General features: G+C 41.0%; 1 protein-coding gene across 1 annotated transcript in view; it reads left to right on the top strand.

Moving 5' to 3' along the window:
• Window positions 1-12605, top strand: part of LOC125904513 (solute carrier family 45 member 4) — a 67868-nt gene extending 55263 nt beyond the window's left edge. The window contains exons 5-16 of the mRNA XM_049601962.1: window positions 2924-3103; window positions 3309-3499; window positions 3598-3784; window positions 5040-5495; window positions 5617-5888; window positions 6027-6188; window positions 7462-7561; window positions 7678-7758; window positions 7844-7974; window positions 8120-8188; window positions 8296-8447; window positions 9571-12605. Of these exons, the coding sequence (XP_049457919.1) occupies window positions 2924-3103; window positions 3309-3499; window positions 3598-3784; window positions 5040-5495; window positions 5617-5888; window positions 6027-6188; window positions 7462-7561; window positions 7678-7758; window positions 7844-7974; window positions 8120-8188; window positions 8296-8447; window positions 9571-9751 (2162 nt within the window). The 3' untranslated portion in view covers window positions 9752-12605. The remainder of the gene's footprint in view (window positions 1-2923; window positions 3104-3308; window positions 3500-3597; window positions 3785-5039; window positions 5496-5616; window positions 5889-6026; window positions 6189-7461; window positions 7562-7677; window positions 7759-7843; window positions 7975-8119; window positions 8189-8295; window positions 8448-9570) is intronic.
• The last annotated feature ends 1867 nt before the right edge of the window (window positions 12606-14472 follow it).

The following is a 14472-nucleotide window of genomic DNA, read 5'->3' as shown; positions in this document are numbered from 1 at the left end:
TTTTCACCTTTTTTCTTAAGGCCCTGACACACACAGGGCCGACGGTTGGCTGTCCATCTATGTCGGGCCGTTGGTGAGTGTCTGTCACCCAAGTTTTTGTGGAGATGGAGATAGAAAAGCAAATAAGAACTTAAGTCAAGAAGGAGTCAGATAACCTGCTTTGTAAATCCGCAAACATGCCAAGCGGCGTGTCAGTTTTTTAGCAAGCCAAATGAATATAGTTGCTCATCGTCTATCTGGACACCTTATCACGCTCCATCCGCCAGAGTTTGCTCGCTCGATGTATGTTAGGAAGAGGTGTTATTGTTAGCTAGCGCAAGGTAAATACGCTTTGTTCTTTCAACATGAGGTTGCGTGGTTAATGTGCTGCTGGCTAAGTAGTTTCTTGTATCCGTGTTGGTCTTCCAGTTTCCCTTTATGAATGAGGAATACAGACTACAGACGCCTGCTGCTATGGAGGCTCATTTTCTCTCATGCAGGCGCAGAACATACATGCTAGTTGGCCTTTAGCTGTAGTCTTTACAGTGTGTTCAAGTGCAACTTCTTGGATGAGACACATCCAAGACAACAGTCAGCCTTCATCGCCAGTAGTTCTCTGATATCAGCATAGTGTGTCTGGGCCTTTATTAAACAATGAAACAGAACATGCCAGTAGAAAAACAAACTCATATCATCAAATTAAATAAACTAATTTGTTGAATGGGAATGGGAATGAACTCATACATACAAATCAAACAATAAGAACACACAGGAGGGAGATATTCACAGTAATCTAGCCTACAAATACAGATGTTTACTTTGTGCCATCGGCTGAACGCTGTTATCTAAACCACCTGAGACTATCACGGCTGCAGCAGGAATTTAACTGCAAACTATGACAATGCAGGCACTGTTGTTTTACCCAGCATGCACTTTTGTCACAGAAAACAGAAAAAAAGAATAGGACCTATTTATTCCTAGAATCAGTGGAGCATCCCTTGTCCAGAGCTCTCCCCACTGAGAGTCGTGTCTACAGACAGAGACCGATGTTATCCTCAGTCTGACCCTCAGCTTATTACATCATCTAAAAGTCATTCCAAGGTCATATTCAACCAATCCAATCAATCAAATTGATCAGCTGTCAATCATGCCACACAGATATTGAACTCTGGGTCAACTTCATTAGCGTAGTTCCGGGTGTAATGTCATTAATTACGTCTGTCTATACACTCGTGAACAAACATAAACACACACACACACACACACACACACACACACACACACACACACACACACACACACACAAGTCGGCAACTTGTATCTGTGTTCTGCTTGTTAGCAGCCATTTGTTTTTACAAGCAGTTTTCACTATGCTGATTGAAACAATAGATGTTAAATGCAGGATTTATTCCAGCAGCATATTGGCTATGGGAAGCATTTGACTAAATGTAATTGGACATGCACATGTGTCTAAAGCTCTTCTGTCTCTTCAGTGTGAGCCAACACACTGGCGTGAAATAAAAGTCACCGCTGCTGGACGCAAGCCGAGGGGAAACACTGTAGAGCGTACATGTTGCATATTCAGATGTGGCCCAAATGGGTGAAGCATGTACGGTGCAACAATAGCCTGGGACTGGGCCTTTTTAAATGTCTCTAAATAGAACAAAGTAAAATGAATTGTCAAAGGAGTTATAAATAACAAGAAGGAGAGCTGTGTGAACTGTTTTCTGTCAGCAGATTTTATTCTCCTCTATTGAATTCTATTCTGTTCTACCTCCATTCTTCTGCGCAGAGGTTGGCACACAGGTCATTTTAGGGCATCGTGTGTGTGTGTGTGTGTGTGTGTATGTGTGTGTGAGCACCTTGCTAGTAGGGCTGACATGGGAAAAGACCAGTGACCTGTATCAGTGTGTGAGAAAAGAGAGAAAGTGCACATTTCCATGGTTGTAAATATATAAATGTGTGTGAACAACACAGGATGACATGGGAAAACTGTAGTAACCTGTGTATGAGTGAGTGTGTGTGTGTGTGTGTGTGTGTGTGTGTGTGTGTGTGTGTATGTATGGGTATGTGTGTGTGTGTTGACATGGGAACACAGGAGCAGGCAGTTCACAGGGAAATGCTTCCTGTTTGCTTCCCCCTTTCCACCAATCACAATTCACTTCCTGTCTGTCTGCCAGGCTAGTGAGTTGTGCAGCCCCATTGTCCCACACACACACACATATATAAGTACACACACATAACACACACACTGTGCTGTTTCCCCGACGTTAATGGATTTCATTTTGTAAAGTCATGCTTCGTCACACTGCCCTCTCTTTCTCTCTCTCTCTCTCTCTCTCTCTCTCTCTCTCACACACACACACACACATACATACACACATTTTCACACAGGCTATTAAAGCTTTCCCATGTCACTCTGTGTTGTTTTCTTACATTGACACAAGTTCACACTCAGGTTCTCAGACACAAACACACATGGAGCAGCTTGATTGCAGTACCAGGTCACCAAATGTAATGAGACACACAAGATCACTCACATTTTGCAAAGCAGTATGGGAAATGTGCGGTGACCCATTTCTGTACATCTTTGTGTTTTTGTTACGCAGCTGTTGTGACTCACTAATCAGCTATTGATCACATACGCAGCTCTGAATGGGGTCACATCAGTGCAACAATGGATGACGCGTTGGTGTGTCAGAGCCTTACGATTTAGCTGAATTGCTATTTAAAATTTTTAGGATGTTTCAAGCTGCTGAATACACACTGTGTACATAAACTCTAGCAGAATAGCTGAATAAAAGCATCCAAAAACACTTAAGTTGCAATAAAAATGACCTTTTAATAAAAAAAAAAAAAAAACTTATTGGTGTGTTTATTGAATTAAAAAACAAACACTATTTATCATTAAAACTCTTTTTCCATTTATGTCTTTCCCCTTTAGGTTTGTCGCTGGGTGACGAGCAGGGGAGACAACCAATAGGTATAGTTCTCACCGTGCTGGGGGTGGTGGTGTTGGACTTTTGTGCGGACGCTACAGAGGGACCAATCAGGGCGTACCTGCTAGACGTGGCGGACACGGAGGAACAAGACATGGCACTTAACATTCACGCCGCCTCAGCTGGTACCGCTGACATCTGACACCCATATAACTTTAACAAGATATTATGATAATATTATTTCTGGTGCTTCCAGTAAATATTTAGTAATAATAGTTATATGGACAGAAATTTGACATAAATTACTGCAGAGAGAGAAAATGAGATCAGACACAATCCCATTCTCCTAACGCCTCTTCTGTATGTTTAAACTTTTGTCCATGTGTGCAGGTCTTGGTGGTGCAGTCGGCTACGCCCTCGGAGGTTTAGACTGGACGCACACCTTCCTCGGAGCAGCCTTCAAGTCCCAGGAGCAGATTCTGTTCTTCTTCGCTGCCGTCCTCTTCACTATCTCTGTGGTATTACATCTCCTTAGTATTGAGGAGCAGCAGTACTCGCCCCAACATGACAGGCTGGATCAGGTACAGCGAGTGTGTCTCTTTGTGTGTGCTCACTGTGAAATTCAATTTTAGTTTTAAAAAAACAAAACCTAAGACTATCCTTTCTGTCCTCTCACCAGGAGAGTCCAGATCGCACCAACCCGCAGCCATCAGCCAATGGCAGGACTGGACTTGTCGCTCCCAAGCTGGAGTTGATCGGAGAGGATGAAACACTGGACAGCTACGACTTGCGTGACCCCTACGGGGATGACCTGTCAGAGCACGGCGATCTTGACATGGACTTCCTAGAGATGGAGCTTGTGAGAAGTAAGTTGACAGACTCTTGCCTTTTTGCAGAATCTGAATTGCGTGTTTTAATTTATTCTCTTCCAATCCCAAAAAAATGTAAAAGAGAATGAGGTGTGGGAATATCTGGTGGTCCTTTGCTCCTGAAACTTGAAAGGAAGCAATTAAGCTTCTTGTCTTGTTATTTAGAGATTTTATCAGCTGCCACTTACCGCAGATAGTTTGAGGCCATTTTGATTAACTGATTTTCTAATCAAACAAAAACACAGCAATCTTATGTGTTATCTACGTCTCTGTCCCTTCCTGAAAAGAGACAATATTTGTGGTATTATCGACGATCTAGCTCAGCGGCTTTTGATCTTGTGTCCTACAGAGACATGTCTGGAGGTGTTTATTCCCAAACACTGGGACAGTTATGTAAAACAAAACACACCTCCAATAACTTTTTACTGGAAGCAGTGTTGAAACTGTGAAAACAATTTTGGCAAAAAAATAGATTATAGTGATAGCAAATTGGAAAAAGATTAGCTGTCATTAACAACAGATAGACCAAAGATAAAGTTTTACAAGAGACTGGAAAGTAATTAGCGCAGAAACAAGGGCACTGGATTCACTTATTATAGATTCATATCACTAGTGAAAGATCAGTGTAATTAATCTAGCAAACATATTCATAAAGTAGTTTGATTGAAGGTTGTTGTTGGTGCTGCAGGAATGAGTTAGTGTTTTAGCACGCCCGGTCACCTTGTCTCATGTTCAATGGGTTTTTCAATGAGTTTTTGGTTAGATGCCTCAAGTAAAGTATGTGGTTACACAAGCTGAAGAGACTTTTGTTCTACAGCGTGAAATACGTCAATAAATATTTTTATGAGTCTTAAAAAAGGTGGTTGCTAGCAAGTGGCTGAATGAGGCTACAGAATGTCATCACATCAAACACGGCTTTACAGCCTTATTATAGTGGGGATGTTAAGTCATGAAACTGTAGTGTAGCTCATTTATAGCTTACTGTTAGCTTTTTACTTCTGGTCATTGCATTTTGGCTTCAAAAACCATGAAAGTGGTGGTAACTTGTGAAGATTATCTTGCTGATCAAAACACATAAGCATCATAAAAAAATTTGTTTGCCACAGAGTTTCTTTTCTGCAGTAATTCAAATTCCAATGGAAAAAGCTATGGCAACATAATGTGCAACATAAGCCAATAGCCACTGGTTTCAGTTTTCATTTTCATCATCATTTTCTCTTAACTGATCAGCCCTCTCCTCATCCGTCTCCAGGTAAAAGTGACAGTGTTCTCGCCATGGCTGACGCCACTCTCGACCACCTGGACCACGATGCATTGTTCCTGTGCCACATCGAGCCTTCCATCTTTGCTGACCGCCTCTCGCCCTATCACGGCTCACCTCCTTTGACCAGTAACTTCTTCAACCAGCATCGCAGCACTCCGCCACCCCGGTTTGGCAACATCAGACGCAGCAGCAGCGCGGGCAGCGGGGATCTGCTCCACAGCAATAGCCACCAGATGCACGCTACAAACCCCAGGATCTCCCGCCTCTCGGCTTTCTTACAGGAAATGGAAAATGACGACGGTCAGGAGGCATTGCTGAACAACCAGCTCAATGAGCAGCAGACACTGAACGGCCGGCTGTTAGCCAGTGTGACGAATCCTGATAGAGATGGCGCCAACAGGCTGAGCTCTAAAGGACAGGCACATCGCGCTGGAATGGTCAAAGGTTAGTGTTTTCATGTTACATTTCACTCTGTGCAACTCTATATCAAATAAAATACAAATAAATACAACTTAATTAAAAACAGTCACCTAATGTTAACCCATAATGTTTTTTTTTATTCCAGCTGCCAGTACTGGAGCACCCATGCGACAGTCACGTCACCGCCACATCTTCTACCGCCAGCCGTCCTGCACCTTCTCCTACTACGGTCGAGTGGGAAGCCACCGCTACCGCTACCGCCGTGCCAATGCCGCTTTCCTCATCAAGCCGTCTCGCAGCATGAACGACCTGTATGAAGTGGAGGCCAGACACAGGAGGAGGCAGAAACAGAGGAACAGACACCGCAGCGGAAACACCAACTCCTCCAGTGGAGACACAGAGAGCGAAGAGGGAGAGGTGAGGAGGAATTTACTCACCTGTAACCATGGCAACAGTGGAGCCCCATTATTCTTGCCTACATGTTATTTGTCTCTTATTATTATTATTATTATTATTTTTTTTTGGTGGCTATTGTCTGATGTTATCTGTCTTTAGGTTGAGACCACCGTGCGGCTGCTGTGGCTCTCCATGCTGAAGATGCCCAAGGAGCTGCTGCGACTGTGTGTCTGTCACCTGCTCACCTGGTTCTCCATCATCGCTGAGGCTGTCTTCTTCACTGACTTCATGGGACAAGTCATCTACCATGGAGATCCTACCGTAGGGGAACACACACACACAGACCTACACTATATCTGTATATATAGAAGCCCGCATTACTCTCAAGTTCAGTTACTTTAATGGTGTGACGGCACGTCCAAGCCACAGTTAGAGATGTAAAATTTCAGAAAGAGACTGAGAACAATACAAAACACATTGAGATGAATCATTAGTTGACCAGAAAACTTGTTCTCTGCCGCATCACATAATCTGTAATATCTAAAGCAGAGGTGTCCTGGACTGGTCACCTATTGACTGATAGTCAAATCATGTTTTTTGTTCTTTTATTTGCTCGTTGATTAATATACGATAATATGTATGACATTAGTTTCCATTTTTTCCACACCACACAAAAGAGCTGAAACACGGAACTGAACAATTTGTCGTCTTGACTCGGCATAAGAATCTAGTTTATATTAGGACGTATTTAATCTAGCACTGTTTGTTGTGTGTTGGGAGTACGTATGGGTGTGTTTGTTCGTGCGTGTAGGTGCCAAAGCGGCACTGTCGTCAGTACTGACAGGGAGCAGAAGCGATCGATAGAGAGACAGACAGAACACACTCCTAAGTTTTTATTACTGCTTGCTTTCTGAGGTTGTAAACAACTTTCGACTTATTCTTAGACAGAGAGAGAGAGAGAGAGAGAGAGAGAGTGCTGTAAGCAGCTGCAAACAGCTTTTTGTGCTTGCCTCCCCTGCTGTTTTTGACAGATAATCATTCATTCAAAAATATTTAGCATTCTGCAAGCGTTACAGTTTTGTGTGACTGCTCTGATTTATTTTATACGTAAAATGAGCTTTACATTGTGATTTTTTTTTGGGAGAAACCAAGCAATTCTAAGTAAAATCAGACATTCAGCACCCCCATATAGCCCAGATGGAATGATCCTGTGTTTCATAACCACATTTTTCAACAACTGCGACGATTTGACTGTGAGATTGGCGTTGGAGTCGGGCTCCTGAGATTGAATCACTGAGGGTCACCCCTAATCTGAAAATGATAGCTCCATTACAACATCATCTTATCAGACATTTGATAGCCATTAAACATGTGTAAATGTGTTTGAATGTTTGCTCAGAAACATCCTAAATAATTGGTAGTTTGAGTATTTGTTAAAAAAAAAAAAGTCACCACAAAACATGTCTTTTTCTCTTTGTCCTTTTTTCTAATATTCTCATGTGTCACGTCATCTTGTCTACAGCAGGTTCAAGCTGAACTGAACTCTGTCTCACAGCTCAGTTAAAAACCAAACCTGTCTTTCTCTCTCTCTCAGGCTCCTATTAACTCAACTTTGTTGGAGGATTATCACAAAGGAGTTCAGATGGGATGTTGGGGGCTGGTTATATATGCCATGACTGCTGCCACATGCTCAGGTAACACACAAGCCCTCTGGTTCATGTCATAGAAAGCACATGCATTCACACACTTTCAAGAAGCTCTCTGACTGTTAACTCTGTATTAATCAATCACCATATAAAATGTTTTCCAGCTATCCTTCAGAAGTACCTGGACAACTTTGACCTGAGCATTAAAGTCATCTACATCATGGGGACACTTGCATTTTCCATCGGTATGAACCACAGCACAGCAACACAGTAAAACAAAATAACTGTGAGTGTCTACTAAGTAATTTTTTTCTCTTCTTCCCTCCGCAGGAACTGCTGTCATGGCAATCTTCCCTAACGTGTATGTTGCCATGGTGATGATCAGCAGCATGGGCATCATTTCCATGAGTATCTCCTACTGTCCGTATGCTCTGTTGGGACAGTATCACGAAATGAAAGAGGTACAGACATATTCGGCTGCTTGGTTTCATCTGTGTTTGTTTGTTTTGATGTCTCTGGTGATAGTCTGTATTTTTCTAACATCCTGTAAATCTATTTTTGAAATATGTAGCTTTCATTAACTGTAACTGTCTCTGCCTCCTGCAGTACATCAGGCACAGTCCTGGTAACTCCCGCAGAGGCTTTGGTATCGACTGTGCTATCTTATCCTGTCAGGTGAGTGTTGTCATCATGAAGTCTTTGTGGCACACTCTTATATATGTATGTATGCTATAGTATGCTGAAAGCTCTGTGTTATTTTGTAATCACTTGTGATTTTGCAGGTGTACATCAGTCAGATCTTGGTGGCCTCGGCTCTGGGTGCTGTTGTGGAGGCTGTTGGCAGTGTCCGTGTCATTCCCATGGTGGCCTCTGGGGGCTCCCTTCTCGGATTCTTTACGGCCTTCTTCCTGGTCATTTACCCGACTCCAAACGGGTGAGAAAACCATCTGGCCTCTCATTACCTGGCTTGTCATTAAAGGGATAGTTCAGAGTTTTTGACACTGGGTTATATGAGGTACTTCTTTATAGTCAGTGTATTACCTACAGTAGATGGTGGTTGACACGCCTACGCTTTGGAGAGGCAGGCTGGAGTACTGTTACAGAAGCTAAGCAATGCACTGTTGTTGACAGGGGCAGCAGCAAAATCTATTTTAGCCACCAAAAAACATCAATATCAGTTTAAGTGTACAAGTATATTTACAATATTTTCACCTCTTTATGTTGCCCTTTCCAACAGGGAACTGAAGCCAATAACCACAAGTAATTTTACCTCACAGAAGAAAGGGGTTTGGGGTTCTACTGCTGCCTCAGTCAGTTGGTTTATTTGTGTGACTTTGGTGTTAAGGGTTAGGTCAGATTTACCAAAGACACACAATAACACAAACTAACCAACCGAGGCAGTGGTATAGACCAGCAGCTGCTGTGTTCTGCAAGGTAAAATTAATGTTTCCTTCAAAGGAGTCTGGCAACTTTGAACAGAACATAGAGAAAGTATCCCATCAGAAAGAGCTGTCTACTCCAGCCTGCTTCTCCAAACTAGGGCCGTGCCGACCGACATCTACTGTAGGTGATACACTGACTATGAATTAGTATCTCATACAACCCCACTTCAAAGAAAATTAACCCTTAAAAGAACAGTTTGACATTTTAAGAAATACACTCATTAGCTTTCTTGCCAAGAGTTAGCTGAAAAGACTATTACCACTGTTGTGTCTTCATGGTAAGCCGCTAGTTAGCTTAGCTTAGCACCAAGACTGGAAATGGGGAGTTGTTCTGACTGTTTCCAGTTTTTATGCCTAAATTAAGACATTGAACGCCTCACACTACTAGATATTCTGGGCCGAACATTGGTACTGACAAAGGTCCAGATTTCTCCTCCAATTGTCAGTAGGGCTATTGGGGATAAATTGGCCCAAAACTCCTGTAGTCTAAGACCAGCTTAATTGGCCTCTTTCTTTTGGCAAGCAAGCGAGTGAGCCCATTTCTCAGATTGTCACATGATTTCTTTTAGCCCAAAATACAGTCCTAACAGATGTGATCTTAATTATGTTTGACAGGGATGGGGAATCAGCCAGAGCTTCGGAGAAACGATCCCTGACAAAGCTGGAAAATTCCAACAGCAACGAAGTGGCTGTCACCGTGGTGGCAGAAAAACCCAGCTTCCTGAAACTCAACAAGAAGGGCAAGGCCACCACCACCACCACTTCCTGTCACACGGAGAATGAGTCTGCTCTGTGATCGGCTGGCTTAAGTCGACAACAACTAAATTCAAATTTGAACGCAGATGGAAAGACATTTGGATATCACCGTCCTCGTGGTGCTGGGGTTTACAGACAAAGAAAGAGGAGGGCGATTGGCGGTCCACTCTTGATGTCTGTTTTTTGCATTGACAGGGTTTTTTTCTGCTTTGCTGTGTCTTGATTTACTGAAGGAAACACCTCAATCGGACGAGGGACCAGTGTTATACCAGACCAACTACAAAATAAGCATTCTGGTCCCAGAGCTGTTTCAGCCATCACAGAAATTCCTTCCACTTTTCGCCCTCGTGGACATTTGACTGATCCATCAGGGTCGTCCAGAAGTGACTAATCCATTAGTCGTGGTTTTAAGGAGAGGTTGTCTCTGTCTCTCAGGGCCTCTAGGAGGTGCTACTGAGCAGCTGCCTGGGCAGGAAACTTCAGGGGACATGCACGCACACACACACACACCTCTTCAACACAATCGAATGAACACATTAATAATGAACGTTGTTGATGAACATTAGTCCTCGAAGCTGCAATCATTCAAAAATGCTGAAAATTGTTCTTCCTCGCTGTGGAATCAGCCTGATCGCATCTTTGCTAAAATGACGCCGACAAGATCGTCGAGAGACATTTTCACCAAAACAATCCCAACACACTCGGATTTGCAGGACTTTTACAGCACTCGTCGACAGTAGCTTTAAGACTCTAGAGACTCTTGGAAGTGGCATTTCTGAAGAGCCCGAAGCCTGGTCACTGGGGGGAAATGATTGATCTTGAGTCCCTGGATTCATTGCAAATGTTTATTTTTTTCACCCTCCTCCACATGGCAGGAACGCTGAAGTCTTTAATTTAGCTTTTAAGTTGACAATAGGCTCTGCTCAGAAGTTGTATGTACATTAAGGGTCAAGAATACAGATGTGTATTGAGTGAAATTCCAGGCAAGAAAGAGCGCAGATGCAATATGTGCAGTATACAGGGCATTACAATCCCAAATATTATTTTCATGATTTATCGAGGGCCCAGAATGATGCTTCTGTTTGTTTGGAATAATCTAAACTAACCTACATGCTGCATGTTAGAGGAGCAGAGACAAACCAAACACCAGAGAAGAAGAGAGAGGAGGAGTTGTTCTCTTTCACTCTCAACTTTCTCACTTATTATTTTATTTTTTTAGAAAATGCTGTTAGCACAATGTTTGTCACTAACTGCACATTAGCTGAGCCATTGTCAAATAGCATTAAGTTAGAAAAGTTTTGAAATGAGGATGATCAGAAGATGTCGAATTCGGATGGAGCTTCCTGACACTCCTCTGGTCCAGTGGGTCCAGTAACTCTACTTGTAATCATCAGAGTCTGGAATGGGACGCAAGAATATTAGAATGGTTAATGGATATATTTAAAGAAGAGTTTTATAACGTGAGAAAGACAGAGTGATGAAAACTATTAACCTTTATAACAGGCTTAGGCTTGTTGCTTTAGCCTCGATGGAGGATTTCCACTCCTGGTTTAGATGTCTTGGTTCCACCATACTAGGCCAAATATAAGTGTGATATTGTAATTTCAATGTTCATTACATCTGAGTGTTGTATGCTGAATGGATATTTAGAATAGAGGAGGATAGAGGGATAAAAGGAGGACTGGAGAAATGTATTCACTTTAAAATAGATACAAATATTTAGTACGTATTTCCTGAAATGTCATAGTAGTCTTTAAAATGCTTGAACCCAAGCAAACGTTGGATTTTTACAAATTTGGAAATGCATGTCTTAACTTAATCCAATCTGTGGATCATGGGTGAGAAAAAAAACTGGAGGCAGACTTTTCCCAGAGTCCTTGCAGATGTCAAAATCAAACTTAAAGTCTTGAAAACCACAACTTTATAGAAAGCCAACATGGAAAATTAAACCACATCTCCTGAAAAAGATAGAAAATACTCAGAATAATTCATCAAATGACCTAAAAAAAAAAAAAAGTTAATCAAGGCAAGAAGCAGCAACAACGATGGTGGAGGAGGAAGTGAAACTGTTGAGTTTAGCTTTACTTCAACCTTATTAACATTTAAACACAGATGAAGTACTTAAATGCAAATTGTATAAGTTAAACCTTTACTAATACAGAATGATGCTGAGTATAGACTGATAAGGTAAAATAATCTTGGAATGTTTTAATAGCTGATTATGCTGGACATGTTTAGAAAAACTTGTAGTTAGAAAGATGAAATGAAAAATTTAAAAGTTTATCGTGTCTTCTGTTTTTGGACAAATCAGATTTTTCGTTGCAATAATGGGCTCCGTTAAGGTTTGCAGGGTTGTGTGTGGTGGCGATTTGGGTCGGTTTTCCTTTCACCTCAATCAGCTGAAACATGCAAACTGAAAGGAATTGAAATGTAAATGGCAGTGAATTAATTTACTGGTGAAAGAACATTTAATTTTAGTGTGTATCGGAGCATTTAGCAGAGAAGATTGTTTTAATTTTTGGTTTTTAGAAGAGGTTTCACTGATGATGTGGTTGTTTTTCACTTAGATGGGTGTCGGTGCAGAGTTTAACCCTGTTTTTAACAGAATAGATTCCTTCCATAATTTCAGGTACATTCAGTCAGACTCAGAGCAGAGTAGAGTAGAGAGTATTTAGCTTCCTGGGTTGATCCTGCTCTGGCTGTGGTGCTGGGACGAAAAAAAAAAAGCAGGGATGGGACGATGACGAAAGACGAGGAGGTACAGATGCCAGAGTTTTGAATGGCTTCTGAAACCACTAGGGCAATAAAACATTCTGGATTGAATAATGGACACGCAACTTCAGTTTAATGACAAACATAAAGATTAAAACAAAAAAGCAAAAAAAAAAAAACAACTTTGGGATTGGGAGGTTTGCATGCGACAACAGCAATATGCATGTGTGGAACACCAAAGTATGACTCTGTACAAATCACTCGAGCTCTTTTCTTTATTGTCCTAATAGGTCAGGGATGTATTTTCTAATGCATGGCTGGGTGTTTGTGTCTTTTTTGTTTGAACATAAATGTGTAAAGAAAAACCAACATGTACTCTTTAAGCTGAAGCATTGTGCTCAGTCTGGGTCAGTACACTCAACAAGCATGTGACTTTTTCTTTCTTTCTTTCTTTCTTTTTTTAAATACATTTTTGCACATTTTTGAGCTAAGTTTCAGACGGCACACATCTCGTTTCCTTTCAACACGAGGTGCGTGTGGAAAGAAGGCGAGATGCGCACCGTCCTGAGCGACACTCATTGTTTAAAGTGTAGTCGAGAAACTCCAGGCCTCGAATACTTGAAGTGCAACTTGAGTGTTTCTGAAGTCTTTGATTTTTCGGGGGGGTTTTCTTTATTCTCATTTGTCAAGCCTTTTATTTACCGTAGACTCTGGAATGTTCAGTCAGCAGCATGGCCTGCTGGGAGATTGAGTTCTTAACTTTGATTCCATCTTGTGACTTAAATGTTTTTTAAACAAACAAAGTCAATGAATGTGAAGTGATTTCAGCCGAAATCATTTTTGTTTTGATGTTCGGTAAGCCGGTGGGGGGGGGGGTGTTTTACATTGCACAGAACTTGCACATAGTGAGAAAAAAAACAAAAATACAACAGGTGTGTTGCAAGAGAAAGAAAAAAAAATACTGTTGATATTTATTTTTTTGAGCTTTCTTGGCTATAACGGACACTTTTCAATTAATTTCCAAAAGAATAAATAAAGCTGTTCTATTTGCTGTTACGGGAGATATTTATGGAAGCAAATAAGAGACAAAAATATTTTTATTTTTGTAATTTTAACAGCAACTGAATACGTAATACTATTGACATTTAAACAATGCTGAAGTCATTGAAATATTTGACTTTGAAAACCATGTATTTGTCCTCACTTTACCTTTTTGAAATTATAACATTTCTTGAGTTGCAATTTCAAAAGCCCAAAGATCCCCAAAAAAAATTTAATTATTTAAAAAAATAGATTCAAGTTGCTCAAATGGGATCAGTCCAATTCAGATCTAAAAATAATGCTAATAATAACAAAACATCAGTCAAATTTGATTAGTCAAAACATTCAGGCTTTTAGATTTTAATATGCCAAGTCAATTTTAAGCAGCATGAATCTTTTCTTAAAGATTTAAAAATAAATAAATAATGCAACTTGAATTTTTTTGTCTATATTTGTGAACGCTGAAAAAACAAATGCAGTTCCAGCTTTTGGAGTTGCAAATCAAGGACATTAAAATTTGGAACAAATTAAGATACCGTACATGGTTTTCAGAATAAATTATTTCAATATGATCAATTCAGTGGCATTTAAATTTCAAAATAAAATATTCAGTGGCTGTTAAGATGTAAATACTTAGGTCTCTTATTTGCTTCCACAGATGTTACAGGAGTGGACTGGGTTGTTTGTGTGCGTGTGTGAGAGCAGTCGTCTCTGCTGCTCACATGTAAAGCAAGAGGCAGGAGTGTGTTAAAAAACGTCATCTCAGTGTTTGTTTTGGGTTCATGTTCTCTGTTCTTTGCAATCACCTGGTTTACACTTAACTCTGGAATCGATGGCTGCAATACCGGAGGTTATTTACGAGTCTTTATTGTCTCTGTTCTGGTGTTTTAACTCAACTAGAAAATGTCTTCTTTATTTTGTATCTCTTTGAAATTTAAGGCAGAGCCACACACAAGAGTTTGGCCTTTGCACTTTTTCAGTGGCAGCCATGTTGGCTCCACCATCCTG

The sequence above is a fragment of the Epinephelus fuscoguttatus genome, linkage group LG17 (genome assembly GCF_011397635.1).
Source record: "Epinephelus fuscoguttatus linkage group LG17, E.fuscoguttatus.final_Chr_v1".
NCBI classification, from domain to species: Eukaryota; Metazoa; Chordata; class Actinopteri; order Perciformes; family Serranidae; genus Epinephelus; species Epinephelus fuscoguttatus.
This window is presented reverse-complemented; position numbering and strand designations above follow the sequence as displayed.